Source organism: Pinus tabuliformis, chromosome 7 (genome assembly GCF_031772625.1).
Source record: "Pinus tabuliformis cultivar Carrire ecotype Pingquan chromosome 7, CPIR1, whole genome shotgun sequence".
Taxonomy (NCBI): domain Eukaryota; kingdom Viridiplantae; phylum Streptophyta; class Pinopsida; order Pinales; family Pinaceae; genus Pinus; species Pinus tabuliformis.
Window position 1 is genome coordinate 1,692,742,922 of NC_142293.1, and position 19,246 is coordinate 1,692,762,167.

General features: G+C 37.7%; 1 protein-coding gene across 7 annotated transcripts in view; it reads left to right on the forward strand.

The window, feature by feature from the left end:
• The window catches only part of LOC149255031 (transcription termination factor MTERF9, chloroplastic-like), a 112,086-nt gene extending 103,692 nt beyond the window's left edge, over positions 1-8,394 (forward strand). The window contains exons 2-6 of one of the 7 annotated variants that reach the window (XR_016267206.1): positions 5,783-6,199; positions 6,352-7,041; positions 7,208-7,618; positions 7,789-7,821; positions 7,954-8,394. Coding sequence is in view for 1 of the 7 variants with exons in the window: in XM_089460294.1 (XP_089316420.1) it covers positions 5,783-6,199; positions 6,352-7,041; positions 7,208-7,546 (1,446 nt within the window). In the remaining 6 variants the exon portion in view is untranslated. Of the gene's footprint in view, positions 1-5,782; positions 6,200-6,351; positions 7,042-7,207 lie in introns of all 7 variants that reach the window. The other 6 variants (XR_016267208.1, XR_016267204.1, XR_016267203.1 and 3 more) reach the window with 6 other exon arrangements.
• Positions 8,395-19,246: the final 10,852 nt, after the last annotated feature.

Sequence of the window (19,246 nt, forward strand, 5' to 3'; positions counted from 1 at the left end):
TGAATATATCTACTAATCTCTCCTCCCACCACGAATAGAACGTGGTGGCGGGCCTCCACGTGGTGGCAATGAAGAAGATGGTGCCTGTGGAAGTCGTGGCACTGAAACTGATGAAGAAGAACCCCCTGCTGTTGGTGTTGAACCATGGAACCTAGGAACCAAGGGACCAGATGGGGGTGGGGGTGGTGGCATATCAACACGGTCATCATCATCCTAGAATCGCTCAAAAAATTCATGCAAAAAAAAAAACACTAGTTAACAAAAAAATTAAAAACATGAATTAGAGAAATGCTTTATAAGGGAAAATTGGAAAATTCATACCACAATGGACATACCTGGATAAGAGCATCCTCTAATTGCTCTAGTCGCAACACTCCATCCTCCAAATTGGGCTCCTCTGGATTCTTGTCCCAAATCAACAAGTCTTTATTAGACTTTGCATTTCACAGTAATGGGACAACAATCGCAAGTTGTAATGAACATAAACCAAGCTCTCTGCCCGGTCTAAACTCAACCTGTTCCTTTTAACACTGTGGATGAAAGAATAAGAGCTCCAACACCTCTCTGCAGAAGAAGTGTTTACCACCTGTGATAGCACCCGCAATGCCAAACTCTGTAGAAGTGGAGTACCCCCTCCATGCATGTTCCACCACTCAAGAGCAGAAAAAGTCTCTCGATCTTTAATTGCATGCATGCTCCCAAATGGACCAGTGTTGAGCGTATAGTTGCGCACCTGTCTCCGTACCAATGCAGCGTCCTCCTCATCAGGGACTAATTTACTCAATGCAGCCATATGTTTTTGGTGAACCTCTTGATCTTGGTGTGGTTTTCTCCTGCTTCCCCCCCCAGGTGCTGGTGTTGAAAGCCATGATGGATGATAGTATTTAGGTGTCAAAACATATGCTAATGCATGCAATGGAATATTTAGCATTTCCCATCGGTTTTGCACCTCTACACGAATATAATTGTACAAGGTGGTATCTCTAGGCTCAACAATGTCTTTAATCTGCCCCAACATGCTATCCATTTGCTCATACACCTCCCCAATTACTGGTCGATCTGAATCTGCAAACTTGATCATGTAATAAATTGGTTTGGTGAATTGCAAAACATATTTAACCTGTGACCAAAAGTAACTGTCAAGAACAGTGTCCTTGACTGCATTAGCACCATCTGTGTCAGTGTTAATTTCATCCCATGTTTCAGCACACACCAGATTAGTTAAAGCTTGTCTCACCTTCACTAGCCGCCTAAAGGTGAGGTAATAACTAGCAAATCTTGTCTTTGCAATTTTAAGCAATTGCAACTTGGAGTAAGTGCCATAGAAGTAGTTTACACTTGTATGCCATGTGATGAATTTAATGAGCTGCTTCCCTTTCCTGTAAACCTCAGCAATCCACCCACATTCTTTGTGTTTCACAATATCATGCATCAAAAGGTTCAATGTGTGAACCAGGCACCCAGACCAAAATATGTGTGGATGAGTACGCTCAATAATTTTTCCTGCTGCCTTACAATTTGCTGCATTATCTGTGATCACTTGAACCACATTATTCGGACCAACATCTTTGATTGATTTCAATAGGAGATCTGCAATGTTTTGTGCAGATGCAGTGATGGAGGAGGAGTCATGACATGCAATAAATACTGCACCACTAGAAGAAACACCAAGAACATTTATCAAATGTTGGTTTCTAATATTTGTCCACCCATCTGATACAATGGATACCCCAGAATCTACCCACTCATTTGTAAAACGTGTCAAAGCTCTTTGAACCTTAGCTTTTTCTCTTTCTAATAACACTGTTCTAGCTTTCTCATAGTTGGGGGCCTTGTATCTTTTTGGGGCTTCATTGATGGCCTTTACCATTTCATGCCAATAGGGAGAGCGAAGCACATTGAATGGTACACCGCAAGCACAAAGAAAACGGACTATCTTTCCATCCACATCATCCCTCCCAGCAACATTAAGGAAATCCCCTATTGTTCTTCTACCTCCAGAGCTTGCAGAAGTACCATGAGGAGATGAGCAACTACCAAATTTAGAGGTTGCACTTGATTCAGAATGAGTTTTTTGTTTCTTGTTTTTTTGTTGTGCAGCCATCTCTATTTGGATGTATTTTCTTCTTTCTTCAGTTGAAATGTTTGGGCAAATTTGTACAACCATGAGGGCACACAAATTTGTAAGATCCACCACCCTTTCCCCCATCAAGTTTGGTCACATAGTTCCACAAGGGTGTTGATGTAGCTTTGCCATCTTGTGTTTCAGTGTCCCCTTCAAGTTCATCCCCTTCCTCTTCAAACCCTTCCTCCTCATCATACATTGGGTCACTACTATTAGGACCATCACCAATGTCCTCTTCTGTTTCTTCCCTTCTATTCCTCACCCTTGCCATCATTAAAACCAAGAGTGGAATGATACATAGAAGCCAAAAGAACACCATCTTGGAATATGGATATAGGTGGTGGACAACGACAACCTGTAAATAAAGGAGCAAGTAGAAACAATGGGAAAGAGTAGGAGAGGGAGGAGAAAAATACAAAAAAAATTTCAAAAAAACAAGGGAGTTTGGTGTTTGAACTTACCTCTTTAGCTCTTGTAGATGAAGTCCTCCAAGCTCTTGCTCCAAGCTCCTCCTCCTTCTCCTAGCTCCTCCTTCTTCACTCCTCCAAGCTCTCCTCTCTTCTCCTCTCCTTTCCTCTCTTCTCTTCTCCTCTCCTCTCTTCTCTTCTCCAACTTTCATAAACTCAAAGTGAGAAAATGAGGAATGAATGGGGGCTTTATTCTTTTCATTCCTCACCTTAACCTCACCCTAACCCACCCCCTTAAGGTTGAGTGAACATAACTTTAAAAAAAAAATAATTTTTTTTTTGTTTTTCTCCCTTGGGCGTGCCCCTTTCCGCCGAAGCGTATGGAAGCGTGCGTGAAGCGCACGCTTCCTGCTCCGAAGCGCCATGCTTCGGCGGCCCGAAGCGCCGTACGAAGCGCGCTTCGGAGCCGGCGCTTCGGAAATTCCAGGAAGCGCAAAAAAATTTGCGAATCGCGCTTCCGAATTTCCGAAGCGTGCTTCGGAAGGCGCTTCGTACAGCGCTTCCGTACGGGGCGCGCTTCGGAGCTTCGGAGCGGGGGGGGGGGGGGGGGGGCGCTTCGTGCAACACTGAACCTGTCCCACAGACATGCCAAATGGGCTTCATTTTTGCAGGCATAGGCATTTGTTCTACAGCATAAAAGTGATAAAACCATTGTAGTGGCTGATGCGGGCATCCTCTCCTGGTTGTAATGACTAATGAGCTGGTTGGCTTTGAAGAAATGAAGAGTGAGTATGCAAATGATGCGTATTTTGGCAGCATTTATGCAATTCTAAGTGGACAAGATCATATTGGTTTGTACTCATTTGAAGACATTTTATTAATAGATGGCTTTTGGTTCAAGGGTTTTCAACTTTTCATCTTTGCATTCATGTTGGCTTAGGGTGAGTTAAGCTTGTGGGAGATGCACTTGAATGGGTTGGATGGCCACTTTGGAAGTAAAAAGACTCTTGGATTAGTGAGTGAAAGATTATTTAGGCCTAATATGAGAAGAGATATGAACAGGTTTGTTACTGCTTTTAGGGTGTGCCAATTGGCAAAAGGGGGACAGCAGAATATGGGCCTATATATGCCTTTACCTGTGCCAAAGGAACCACATGCTGATATTTCCATGGATTTTTTCTTCAGAGTGCTACAAACCAAAGAGTTCATGATTCTGTGTTTGTAGTAGTGATCTGATTTTCTAAAATGGTCCATCTCATACTCTGTAAGAAGATGAATTATACGAGTCAAGTGGTACATTTGTTTTTTAGGGAAACAGTATGGTTACATGGTATCCCAAAAACCATGTGGCATGACCACTGACAGGGAGACCAAATTCTTAAGCCACTTTTGGAGAGTCTTGTGGAAACAGTTGGGCAGCAAGCTGCAATTCAGTTCAACATATTACCCCCAAACTGATGGTCAACCTGAGGTCGTGAATTGGAGCTTGGAAAATCTATTAAGGTGCATGGTGGGAAAAATCCTTGACAATGGGATTTGGCAACACACCAAGCTGGATTTGCATATAATTCCAGTATAAATAGGTCTATAGATATGTCTGCATTTCAAATTGTGTATGGTGCCAATCCATATGTCAGCCAAAATGCTACAGAATTTTGAAAAATATTTGTGCAGTACTTCAACAAGTTAAGCACAAATTGCAGTCAATGAATGAACATAAGGATCATGGTGATTTGAATAGGAGAAATAAGGTCTTTCGGTAGGGAGAAATGGTTATGGTACATTTGTGCATGGGGATGTATCCCAAGGTAGATACAAGTAGTTAAAGCCCAACAGAATTGGGCCTTGTAAAATTCTGAAGAAAATAAAAGTGAATGCTTATCTGACTGATCTGCCCGAGGACTTGGACATCAGTCCTGCTTTTAATGTCATTGATATTCATTCACACACAGCTGGGGCAATTGATGACCAGATGAATGATGATCAGAATGAGAACGAAAGAAAGCAATAACTGGACCAAGAAGTTGCCAAGCAAGAAAAAGGAGCAGGTTTAACAAGTGTTAGATACCAAATTGGCTGCTATATGGTCCCGTTCATATAATCTGTATTTTTTTAAATGGAAAGGCCTACTTAATTCCTACAGCACTTGGATCACAAAAGCTGACTTGGTTAAGTACAGCCAAGCAACTACATCTTATGAACTTGAACTAGGAGGTTCAGAGTTTCCAAGAGAAATGGAATAAGATGTGAAGCATCTTCACTAACAAGACATTCCATGTTTCACCAGTTTGTTTTTGGCCCAGTATTTTCAAGGGTCTGTTTTACAAGCCATTTGTTCAACTGCTCTACTTTTGTCCAGGAAATAAGAAAGCAGTTAACTATCTTGTAGAGGGAAGTGGGAGAGTAAGTGGAGGTTTTAGAAAAGCTTGGGGGCTGAGAGAAGGTGGGGGGTCTTTTTGCACTTTTGAGTAGTAGAGGCTTGTATGCCGAATCTTTGATGGAATGGCAGATTGTATATGAGGTTGCTCCTGAGTATTGTGGGGACCCCATGTAATGGAGTTTTCTTTCGGTTCATGTTAAATTGGTTATTTTCCTGAAGCTGGGTTAAATCTATTTCTGACCTGTGAATACCCTGCAGGTGGAGACAACTGCATCATATGGAGTTGAAGATAAATTTAGTTCCAATCTTCATTTTTGTCACAATTGAGATATTGCTGAAAAGGTGCATGGTTAAAGAAAAAGAACCTACTTTTAGGTTTATTTTTCTTGTAATCTGTGACCTTATCTTGCATGAAAATGAAGACATTGAAGGGTGAAATATCAGTTTAATCTTTCTTATCTTGAGCCATGAGGTGTATGCAGGTGGTTGGTGTCTATTGTCAACATATTCTAGAAATGAGATTTAAAATCACTGACTTGGGATATAAATATTGTGCTGAAAATAGTGGCTATGGACCATTACATATTCCTTGGTAGGTTGTGGAAGTGTCACTGCCTATCATTTATGATTTGCTATATCAATTGTGCCTCGAGCAAGAGAAAATATGACCATTAACTTTACTAGTTTTCATTGCATTTTACTAGTATTGTAAAAACTGAAAATAGGTGAATCAATAAAACGTGCATGCTTTTTTTTTAACAAAGAATGCATCTTTCACAGTGTTGAGCATTGAGAATTTGAAGGATTCTATCCCGTTTGTTTCATGAATGTTGACTACATTTCTCATGAAATTATTAACTATCATCTCAGGAGCTTCCACCAGGAGAACACACTTATGTGAATGCTGATAATGCCAAGTCTGCAGAAACAGATTTTTCTTCCAAGTCACCAAGTGCATTGTCAGGACAATCCTGCAATGAGCAAGAACTGAAGAAAGGAATAACAAAAAACAATATTCTTCAGAAGGCTGGAAAGAGATTGACTAGGAATGGTGCCATGAGGGTTAATTCATTGGGTCTGCACACTTCCCTTCTGAGGCTACCCCACAATGAATGGGAGAAGAGGGCCTTTGAGATCATAAGGCAGCAGAAACTGAGAAAAAGTGAACTGGAAAGAAAGCAAGGCGAGCAGAAAATATTGGTCGAATTTCCTAAATCCGAAAATATTGATCAGATTGTGGAAAGTTCCAAGAGATTAGGCTCCACAAATGTGAACTTGAATTATGAGGTAAAGCTGAGAGTTTTTTTGCAAATTGCCAAATGTGACAGAGTTTTCATCTTTGCATTATTTTCTATCCTATGGGGCCTTATGCAATTAAATGCTTAATGTATATGCTTGTTGGGAGGTTCAAGACTAGTTTACCTTTTCAATCTCTGCAGGCTAAAGGTGGAAAGTTTGAGGACGTTGAATATCAATTGATGGCAAAGCGACTGGGATTTAAAGCAAAATGGAAACCCTTGATTCAGTATTTGAGTAGCCTTGGCTTAAATGAGTGTCATTTTGCCCGAATTTATAATAGGCACAAACCTACCCTACAAACAAAAGCAGCATCTGCCCAGGAAAGATTGGATTTCCTACGAGGTGTAGGTGTCAAAACTGAGGGCTTGGTGAAAATCATTCTAAAACAACCTCAAATCTTAGGTTACACAATCGAGAATAACATAAAACCACATATTGACTTTTTGAGAGGCTTGGGGGTGCCTGATTCCCGTTTAGGAAAAATAATCACAGCAGATCCGTCGTTATTTTCTTATAGCTTGGAATTGTCTCTCAAGCCAAGGGTAAGATTTTTAACTGAGGAAGTTGGCATCAAACGAACAGATTTGGCGAAGGTTGTGATTCTAGGGCCTCAGATACTGAGACAACCTGCTGAAGCCATGAAATCTCGGTTAGAATTCTTTTCAAAGGAGCTTGGAGCATCAAAAAAAAATCTAGTGAAAATGGTCACACAGCATCCACAGCTTCTCCACTACAGCATTAAAGATGGTATACAGCCACGAATCAATTTTTTGAGGAGCATCGGGATGAATGATGCTGACATTGTGAAACTTTTAACAAGACTACCCCAGGTGATTTTTCATTCCTCCGGCTGATTTATTTGAGGTTTCGAGAGGGTAAGGTATACTTTACAAGTGTTAGCAGTTAGATTTGTTATTCATATTTGCCTAAGCATGCCAAATGTATGCTTTTGTTTTTCTGTTCAGCAAGGCTGACAATATTATTCATTCTAAACAGATTTTGTCTCTGTCAGTGGAGAACAATTTGCGCCCCAAATATTTGTATTTAGTCAAAGAACTTGAAAATGGAGTCGAGTCATTATCAGTACACCCTCTATATTTCAGCATATCGCTTAAACAACGCATCTGGCCTCGTCACAGATTCTTGGCTTCCTTGAAAAAGGTTACAAACAAGCCTTTCCCAATAAAAGCCTTACTTGTTAATGATGAGCGTTTCTGTGGGCAGTGGGCTCACACAACTCTTCAAGATTACCAGGCATTTCGACAATTGCTACTGGGTGAGTTGGCAGGGGAGGTTTCAGAGAAGCAGGGCCATGTGATTAAATATAGAGCATAAAAAATAGCATTACATTTGCAGGTGCTTACAACAAATTCTGTACGGACTGTAGTCTACAGAAAACATTGCAAGGTGAACCTTCTGACGTACAAGCTTTGTTGGAAACAGACAGCCTATTGCACTCTGGTTCTCTGAATGAGCCTCTCAGAATCTCGAAATTCTAAATAAGGATATTCAATCACAACCATAGTAATACCTTTTGAAAGTATCCTTATTCGTGATAGTTATATCCGACATTGCAGGTTGTAACGTTGATGCTGGTCGGTAAGTTCACGGCAAGTCTTATTAAACTATTTCTAGATTTCTGTGACTCCAATCAGTGGAAATTTTTGGCATAATATCTTAATTTGTTACACCAAAAGGTATTTTATTCTACATGCTGACTTGTGTTTGGTTCTGGGTTTCAGACTGTCAGCTAGATTGCAGTGTTTACTGCTTGTTAGTGATTTTTTATCCCAGTATGCTGTTCAGTTACGAGCTTGAACTTCGGATGTCAATTTGATGAAGGAACTCCATCGATTCATTGAAAGCAATACAATAAGGAATTAGATGGAAACGGAACCTCATGGGATTGGTGAAACTGATTATGTAATATTGATCCGAAAATGTAAAAGGAAGCAGTCAGGATCAAATTGCCAAAGCTATGTCTTTTGCCAGCGTAATATTTTAAATTCAGGGAGACAGTCCTCAAAACATCATTGTGTTCTGTCCATGACCCCAGTTTGATTTTTAAGTTGGATAAAAAAGGATTTCTCATCTGTTATTTGTAACCATGATCAAAATTACCTTTTTCCGGATATGTTGGAAAGATTCTTTATGAGCAATTTCATACCTTTGTTGCCATGGCATGATAGATTTAGTAGGTGGAGATATGCTTTTGCAGGTTCGTTATAGAGACAGATTAAAATAAGAGGGACCATAGCGAAGGTAGTAACATGTGTGAATAAAGATATGAATGGGAGACTGTTAACCCAAGATCCAAAATAATGAGTGTTGATCGTAGAAGATTTGTGACAGATTTTTTCTTCTGCCCGTTAAACCTTCACTAATAAATTGCTCACTATGAATGTTAAAGGTAATGAATGTGATGCATCTCTTAGATGGTAAGGTTGCATTCTTGAACAGTAGGCTTGGAGATTCATTCCTCAACGCCATTGCATGAGTTTGTTAATGATGATAGGCATTGGACGATATTGTTGGAATTCGTTTTTGTTGACTTTCTCAGTCTTAGTAATAAAGAAGATACCCGCAGGTCTATGCAGATAAAGTTGGGAGTTACAACTGCCAATCTATAGTTACACTATATGAGATATTTTCTAAATTCTAGATATTCCTCGGCTTGGAGCCTCAATTGTTTGGCCATTTGTTGATTTTTGAGAATGCTCATGGATACCACTCTCTTCTAATTATGGTCTAGATGGTGGTGGTCTTTCATTAGTTTTATTCTGATTCAATCGCGTAACATATTGAAATCAGGGACTTGACGTACAATACTAAAAATGGGCTGAGCTACCAAGCCCACAACGTTGTGAAAAATAACATTGCAACATATGGTCTCTAGATCCCTTGAAAACTACAATATTGAAATTAGTGACCTTGGTCAATTCTCGGTAATGGCATCTATATCAGTGAGCTCATGTGTTGTTTATCCGTTAGTAGCCTCCCCATCAAAATGCTCTCCCATTGCTCTTCTCCCATCTTATTGGATTTTTTTTATTATTAAACCATTAATAATAATAATAAACAATGTGTACATGGGCACATTTTTGATATTTACCAAAGAAATGGGTTTCTAGGATAGCCTTTGCATATACTATTTTTGGGAAAATAAATACTTTAAAACTCAGTGATATGTACCTGGCACATGTACCATCTTTGGGAAAATAAAGTCCTTAAGGACTAACTGATATGTACTTGGGCACATTTTTGATATCAAGTACATTTTTGATATTTACCAAGAAATGGGTTTCTAGTAGCCTTTGCAATTACTGTTTTTACAGAAAATAAATACATTAAGACTAACTATGTACCTATACCAAAACTCCTAATATACTATACCCATACCAAAACTCAGAGTGTCTCCTAATATACCATACCTATACCAATACCTATACCAAAACTCAGAGTGTCACTTGGGTTGAGTTAAAAATGGAGAAATCCAAAATAATAATGCTATTAGAATTCACATACAAATACAAATATAAGAGCGAGATAAGAGAGATTGACAAATGTTATGAATGTAAATAATTTTATTAATAGTTAATAATTATTAGTATATTGAAGAGGCATGTCTTCAAACACACGCCCGTTTGCAAAGGGCTACACACCTAGGTATCTATATGAGACCCCCAATTGTAACCAAATCATATTCTCATATATTTATATATATTTTCAATAGACAACTTCATATATTTAAGTGCTATAGAGTAATTGAAGTATGAACTTTTTTTGTTACGGTGGTATTAGAGCTATTTTCTCTGATCTAAGCCTTTGGTTATAAAACCTTCATAAAGTTTTATATTGTTGTGATTGAGACTTTTAGCCACATAAAACTTATTTGGAAGTTCTCCATCTCACTATCATGCCTTTGGCTATATATATATATATATATATATATATATATATAGGGAATTATGGGGAGAAATTACTATATATATAACAACAATCGTTGCCACCACGTGCAACTAGTTGCCATTGCCATCCCATTTACCATTGTACAACTGCTGACCTTCCATACAACGTGCCATTCCTGTAGTCTACTAGTTGCCATTGCCATCCCGTTTACCATTGTGCAACTGCCGACCTTCCATACAACGTGCCATTCGTGTAGTCTACTGCCTAGCTACTCCTATTCATGCATGTCCAACCACCATCTGGTCGATAACACGATGTCCACATATCTATAGTCATTAACTCGTGACCATCCATTGTTGTACGAGATAAAATTGACGACATAGTGGATTGTGTAGTATGATTTGTACGAATGTGTTTATACGGTGTTGTCCGTACATTAGTCATCCTGGAGGAAAATCGTGACCATAAAAGTAAAAATTAGAAAATAATTTTGTGTTACTAAAGTAATATATATTAAATTATAAGGTCAAAAGACATTTAAATTATGAGAGTGAACCTTTGATATTACATGGAGAGAAATATATATTAAATTATAAGGTCAAAAGACATTTAAATTATGAGAGTGAACCTTTGATATTACATGGAGAGAAATCAATATTCAGGGAAAAGACCCACGATTAGTGAATCTTTTAAATAAATTAAATTAAGAGAATTATGAAAGTAATTATTAAAAATGTAACAAATATTTTTAAATATAAAAATGCTACTTAAAGGTTTAGTTAAAGTTTTCTAAGCTATCAAAAGAAAAAGAATTTGTGTGAGAGAGAAAATAATTAAGGAGTTAAAAGTAGTGAAGAAAAAACAAAAAGATGTAGTCTACAAGGAACTTTGGTTTATTTTCAAAATGTCCTTTTGTTTAGAGGGATATTCTAATTATCAAGAGGTCATTTAGAAATCAAATTGTCATATGTGCAAAATGTTATAAATATTTTACCTTAGTTGAATATAAAAGTGACACAAAAAAACAATTGTTAAAAGGAAATATGAAGTTTCACGAAGGAATAAAACAATTAATGGTGACACTTGAGTGACAACAAGTAGATTTTAATAAACAATTGATGAAAATAGAATCCAACTTGCATGTTGAACACCCAACATTGCTCCTACAAGACGATGTAATCTATTGTACCGAGAAATTGCAGTTGGAAGATTAAGAGAATTCACATATTAAGATTTTAGAAGACGAAACAACCAAACTTCAACAAAACAAGAAAGTATCACAACATAAATATAAAGATCTTAAGGATATGCATCACAAGGAAGTAATAGAAAATGACATAAATTTTGTGCTTGAGGAACCACAATAAAAAATTACTTGCACAAGTCAAAGAGGCTAAGGTTACAAAGAAAGGATTCGAGGCATACCTATCAGAATAAGAAGAGGAAAATTTACCCTTGAAGAACCTTAATCAAAGGTTATTAGAACGAATCAAGTGTTTAAAATGTTGGAAATATTGAGAGGGGGGTGAATCAATATTTCACTTCAATAATTAAATTTTTTACTTTTCAAAGCAATAAGCAATAATGAAAGTGAATAATAAATAGAGTAACCAACACCATTCAACAATACATAACATCAATATAGTGCGCTAGAGGTTTTTATGTGGAAACCCAAGCGAGAAAAAACCATGTAATGCTTTTTCTTATGTCATGATTCAGTACATCACTTTTGTGCTATAACACAAGGAAGCCCCAAACTCCTCAAGATGTAAGGAGGCTTGATTTTCTAGCAACGACTGGAAGGAAGCTACGCCCCCCTAGTAGGCTACAATCCACACAGATTTATCAATTGCAACTGAATGGAGATTCGATTGAACAACTATGAATAGATGGAGGCTTTGATCCCCTTAGGTAGGCTACAACTTGTGCCCAAGCACCACCCTACCACCTTGGCTTTATGATCATTGATCAATCTTTCTCAAGCATTCATGAAAGCATTTGAACATAGATATCAATGTAATGATATGATGAGCTGTAAGTCCTTAATACCCTAGATGTATCAATAAACTGGACTTGATACTGCTACAACCAACAAATGATCACACTCTTTTGTCTCTGCTCTTGTAACTATATTGTTGTCAATGCCACCACTTTCATGAGATAACTCTGCTTCTCTACCACTGCTTCTATCCAACTATTATATGATTGTTGTCAATGCCTATGCGATTACTACTGTCACTATATTTGACTATGCTATCACTCTGCTTGATCCAACTGTCACAAGTGAGACAAAATAATCACAAGGTCATCAACAGCACCAACTCTCTCTCTTTCTCTCTCTACATCCAATGGAAAACCCATCACAAGGTCATCAACAATACCATCACAAGGTCATCAACAATACCATCACAAGCATAAACAATACCAACTCTCTCTCTCTCTGTTCACAAGTAACCGACAACCTGTTCTATCATTGTTCGACTTCACTCACATAGTCAACACTCTTTTTGCACATTAGAAACACTTTGATTATCAACCCCAGCGGTAGCACGTGAGACTCTCTACTCAACATACATATCACTGTATCCTTTGCAAAATAAGCCCTCTTTGATTCAACACATTAACATCCAATAACTTTGAAGAATATTTTTATATCCTCAGCCATCCTCTAGCTAGTAGCATACTTACTTAATCATATACATGAGTAGGTCACCTATGCATCACTCAAAACAATTCACATGCACTCAAGGACACAAAATCAATTTGCAATACAAACCCTCGCTCAAGACAATACATGGCAGCTATATATGAAGGCATACAAAACGATGGAACAATACATGTGCCATTCATGGCATCTATGGATATCATCATGCACTTTTTGCAATATACGCTCTGCAAACACTGTTAACAATACAAATACATAATAAAACACACTAACACTCCTCTTTATTGCAGCAACAATATCATTCAAATATGCCCTCTGTCAAACATTATGATCAACTCCCACGATCTTTGCTCAGATCACATGCACAACCATACCATCTATTTGATCATTCATACATAGGTAAAGCTCTTCATTACACTTGATTAACACACAAAATCCATAACCATTGTCATGATCACTCCATATGATACGAGGCTTAATGCATAGGCATAATCACACAACTCTTCATTGCACTTGAAAAACTACACCATCTACAAGTGTTTTATCTTCAACAAACTCTTTGATTCCACACACACATGACTCACATAAAATCTATAGGGATACACATATGCTCCAATCACAGAGTGTGTAATCGACCCTCTCATTCTACCATTCTCACATCAAGATGCATAGTCGTTAACCTATGGTCGACTCATGGGTAAATTACACAGTCACTCCTCGTGTTGGTGCAACAATTGACATATGATTCTTTCTCGAATGTAGATGCCAACACACCTAAACTATACATATGAGCAACAAAGCAATTTATAAATCATACACAAACTGTCACTTGCACTACACTCCACATACACACTAACAACGTACAATAATTACAAGCACTGGTTAATGCATCTCACTTGAATGTACCACACTATGATATATTCATAAAACATTATACAAGAGCTTTTTTATGCACATGTGTATACCTGCTCTTCATTGATTTTCTTTATATGAATCAAATTACTTAATTTATATCGCTCCACATACTTTTAGTCGCACTCTAGAACCAAACTCCTTTCGATGCCTTTATCACATTGTACCAGAACATGAGAACAATTTCTTGTATCAATCCACAGGTAGATGGCATTAGATTAGACTGTATGAGAAAAATTTCCTATATTGGATCCATAGGCAGTGTGATCCATCCAGATCCACAATTGAGATAGATTACAAGAAAACTCAATCAGGGGCCAAACACTTATACCAATATCTCGCTTTCTTCACTACTTTGTCACCTTATACTAGATTACCAAATCAAATCATAGGAAATTAACCCATGAGTGCTCCTGGATACAAAAGATAATAAGATGAGATATGTGTGGAATATGGATGCCTTTCCTAGTGATATCACCATCAAAAGAATAAACCAATGAACCCAAAAACCTTTTGCAAAAAACATCCTCAATCTTTAGATTAGTGTGACAAATTTGGCCTCAGAAAAATCACAGAGATGCAAGTGCAATTTTTTCATACTAATGGAGGTTGAATGAGCCCTTCTTATATTGATTGAAGGGACACTAATAGGGGGGTGGGGGTGGATACAAAAGATAATAAGATGAGATATGTGTGGAATATGGATGCCTTTCCTAGTGATATCACCATCAAAAGAATAAACCAATGAACCCAAAAACCTTTTGCAAAAAACATCCTCAATCTTTAGATTAGTGTGACAAATTTGGCCTCAGAAAAATCACAGAGATGCAAGTGCAATTTTTTCATACTAATGGAGGTTGAATGAGCCCTTCTTATATTGATTGAAGGGACACCAATAGGGGGGGGCAGACTTGATCATTTGGAGGGAGACGACCCTCCAAAAAGTCAAATTAATTTAAATTTTGAGTATTTTTGGAGGCAAAATCATTCTTTTCTTGATGTTGACTTAATTTCCAAAAATTAATTAATTTGCCTTTGTCAAGGTACTCTTTTGCAAGAAAATTTAACTTCCAAAATAATTTAATTAAAATATTCACTAATAACCCTTAGCCTCATGATTTAATCATTAAGCTGCCACATCATATCATTTTGGGGGCTTTGACTATACACTTAGGGCATAAAATTTGATTGGGCATATCTCCTCAACCATGAGGAGTTATGGAGTGTGCCACCTACCATTGGAATCAACACGATGATGAATATCGAATGATGATGATTTGGAGGTCATTTTCTTGATTATTTGTTATGAAAAGCGCGGGGAAAGAATGACTTCTTTTGGCTTCCACTGGAATTGACATCAATGGCAACACCATTCAACATAAAATATGAGAAGCTTGAATGTCAAACTAAAGTTGTAGAAATTTGCTAGAAATTGCCACTGCTCAAGAAATCGAACTTAAGTGAGGAGACACACATTCTACTCTACTAATTTGCGAAATGAAAATCACAATTTAGAACATGCATAGACATGCAACAAGAAAAACCACAAGTACACAGTGATTTCTAGGGGAACCCAACTTAGAAAAATCCCTCAAGCCTTTTTGCATTAATTAGTTGAATAGAGAAACTATTACAATTGCATGCTCTAGCTCTAAGCACTATCTGCAAAGGTAAAACTTTAATTGAATGAGAGCTTTTGGCCAACACCTAGCCACTTTATGCCTCCTCTATCCTCCTATTTCCTTGTGTAAATCTGAGTTAATTCTAGCTCCTAAACAATAGGGAGGTCCCTATTTCCTTATGCAATTCCCAAGGATTGATCAACAGTCTGCATGAAAAATTCTGTACACTCCACTAGTATACAAATAATTTTACATTAAACTTAATTCCTCCACAACAGTTAAGGAATTCAAATTTCATGCATGCATGAGCTATTTTGGGTTAATTGATCATTTAACTGACAGATCTATGAGTTAGATTGTTGTCTCACTGCACCACTGACCTTCAATTGACTCTATTAAATGTTAGAGGCCAATTAACTGAGTACAACTGAAAATAACTGAACTAGATTGCTAAAATTTAGCAATCAACACATGCATGACTGAACTCCAAGTCAACTAACTCGAATTTACTGAGCTAATTGAATGGCAGGAGCCATGTCACGCTAATTAACTGTGTCCAAGTTGTCTTGTTGATGTGGAATTTCGATTTACTCAATTTGACTAAGGCTAAAGTCAAATTGAGCCTTTCTTGCTACATTTTTCAACATTCCCTCTTACCAAGAAAGGGGTTTTTTACCACCCCTATTCAACACTTGTGGAATGTACTGTAGCACTACCTTTCATTGTTGCTGCTGCTACTGCAACAAATGCTACTGAATGAGAACTTTTGGCCAATACTTAGCCACTTTATGCCTCCTCTAGCCTCCTATTTCCTTGCTCAAATCTGAGCTAACTCTAGCTTCCTATTTCCTTGCTCAAATATGAGCTAATTCCATCTCCTAAACAATAGGGAGGTCCCTATTTCCTTGTGCAATTCCCAAGGATTGATCAACTTCCTGCATGAAAAATTCTGTACACTCCACTAGTATACAAATAATTTTACATTAGCCTTAATTCCTCCACTCTAGTTAAGGAATTCGAATTCCATGCATGCATGAGCTATTTTGGGCTGATTGATAAGTTAATTGACAGATCTATGAGTTAGAATGTTGTCTCATTGCATAATTGGCCTTCAACTGACTCTATTAAATTTTAGAGGCTAGTTAACCGAGTACAACTAAAAGTAACTGAACTAGATTGCTAAAATTTAGCAGTCAACACAAGCATGAATGAACTTCAAGCTACTAATTCGAATTTATTGAGCTAACTGAGTGACAAGAGCCATGTCACACTAATTAATTGTCTCCAAGTTGTCTTGTTGATGTGGAAATTTGATTTACTCAATTTGACTAAGGCTAAAGTCAAATTGAGTCTTTCTTGCTAAATTTTCTAACATTCCCTCTTAGCAAGAAAGGAAATTTTCACCACCCCTATCCAACACTTGTTGAATGTACTGTAGCACTACCTCTCACTATTGTTGTTGCCATTGCAACAACTACAATTGAGAAGCCACCAAAATACCGAATCACTTGAGCTTTTGCAATTGTTTAATTGGAAAACTAGACTGATGTTGATTCTGCACTATGCCTCCTGCACTGCTATCAACACTCCTCTTTGCTCCTTAGCATCTGACTTCACCCACTGACACTGTACCTTCTGCTACTAAACATTGTGGGCCCCTATAGCAAGGTAATGATCCATGAGGAAAGTATATTGCAATTGCAACTACTCTCCCCTATGGATCCTGCCCAATTCTTGGCAACTCTAGGACTAAGGTTCTAGATCACTCCACTTGAATCCTGGAGGTATAACTGCATGCATGGCAGACTATGATCTACTCATACTGTTACTGCCATTGCTCTGCTGCTACTTTTGCACTGCTGCTACAAATATTGCAATAATGAGTTTAATCTCCCCAGATCCTAAAGTACTAGATTCCATAGGGCTGCTCCCTATGAAACTAGACTCCCTTTGAGTCTCGATCTCCCTATGGGAAATCTCTCTGCTCCTTAATCTGCGAATATGAATGATCACAACTCCTTTTTGGGTCACTAAACATTGACTCACTGATATGCCCACTAGCAACCTTTTAGCTCCACTAAGAAGTCTGCACATAGGGTCTTTTGGATCTGCCTTGAACTAGGGCTCCATCAACTCTGCCTTTTAACAACTTATTGGTTCTTCAATGCTCACATGGGGGCTTCAATGAATGGCCACTTTTCAAGATTCTGGTTGCTCCAGAATGTTGCTCCTTAGGCACTTGGGATGATCCAAAATTTGTTCCAAGCCCAGAAATTCAAACTTCCCTCCAATGCATACTCCAATCTCAGTCCATTGAAAGACATTCTCCCAAAGTTGAAGAAAAGATGCTACATTGAAGTTGCAAATTCGAAATTCCTGAGGGACAAATTCGAAACACTAGTTCTAATGTGATTTCAGGGCTCTGATATCATGTAGAAATTTGATAGAAATTGCAACTGCTCATGAAATCAGATTGAAATCAGGAGACACAAATTCTACTCTACTAATTTGCAGAATGAAAATCACAATTTAGAACAACATGCATAGACATGCAACAAGCAAAGCCGCAAGTACATAATGTTTTCTAGGGGAACCCAACTGGGAAAACCCCCTCAAGCCTCTTTTCATTAATCAATTGAATAGAGGAACTATTACAATTGCATGCTCTAGCTCCGAGCACCACCTGCAAAGGTAAAATTGTTCTCCCTACCAAATGAGAACTTCTGACTAACACTTAGCCACTCTATGCCTCCTCCGACCTCCTCTTTCCTTGCACAAGCCTAAGCTAATTACATCTCCTAAATAATAGGGAGATCCTTATTTCCTTGTGCAATTCCCAAGGATTGATCAATTGCCCGCATGCAAAATTCTGTACACTCCACTAGTATACAAATAATTTTACATTAGCCTTAATCCCTCCACTCCAACTAAGGATTTCGAATTCCATGCATGCACGAGCTATTTTGGGCTGATTGATCGTTTAATTGATAGATCTCTGAGTTAGATTGTTGTCTTACTGCATAATTGACTTTCAACTGACTCTATTTATTATTAGAGGCCAGTTAACTGAGTACAACTGAAAATAAATGAACTAGATTTCTAAAATTTAGCAGTCAACACATGCATGATTGAACTCCAAGCCCACTAACTCGAATTTATTGAGCTAATTGAGTGACAAGAGCCATGTCTCACTAGTTAATTGTCTCCAAGTTGTCGTGCTAATGTGGAATTTCGATTTACTCAATTTGACTAAGGCTAAAGTCAAATTCAACATTTCTTGCTACACTTTCTAACAAAAGTTGACTTAGAAAATGAGGAACTCTTACATCTCCGAAATCACAATCAAAATCTAGTCATTCAAATTAAGAAACCTAAAAATGATAAGAAATCATTGGAGAACAAACTAGAAGAACTTATGAAAAAAATAAAAGGCTTCAAACAAAACAACCCAAGTTGAAAGAAAGAGAACAAACACTGATCTAGATAATATCACGATTTAGAATGATCATAAAGTAGATGAAGTAAAAACATATTTAGAAGTTACATTTCAAATGACGAAAATTTCAAGTGGAGATCTAACAATTAACCAAGCGACTTTTGTACGTGAAGGAAATTAGATACCTCAAGAAAATCAAGAAATCACCACAAACAGGTGAAAGATAAATCAAATCAAAAGAACGCCTTATCAACACCCAAATCATAAAAGAAGACATTCAAACTAGATTGCAAATCCATATCACACAGACCTTAAACAAATGACTTATATTCCAAAGAATATTGAAGCCACCATAATCCAATTTTGTGATAACAATTCATTTCAAGTTTCCAGTGACCACAAGATTCCGTAGAAGATTGATTTAGGATGGTTAGATCCCTTTTCAGTACGACAATTTTTTTTATCACTCAGAGGATCCTATCATCTTATAT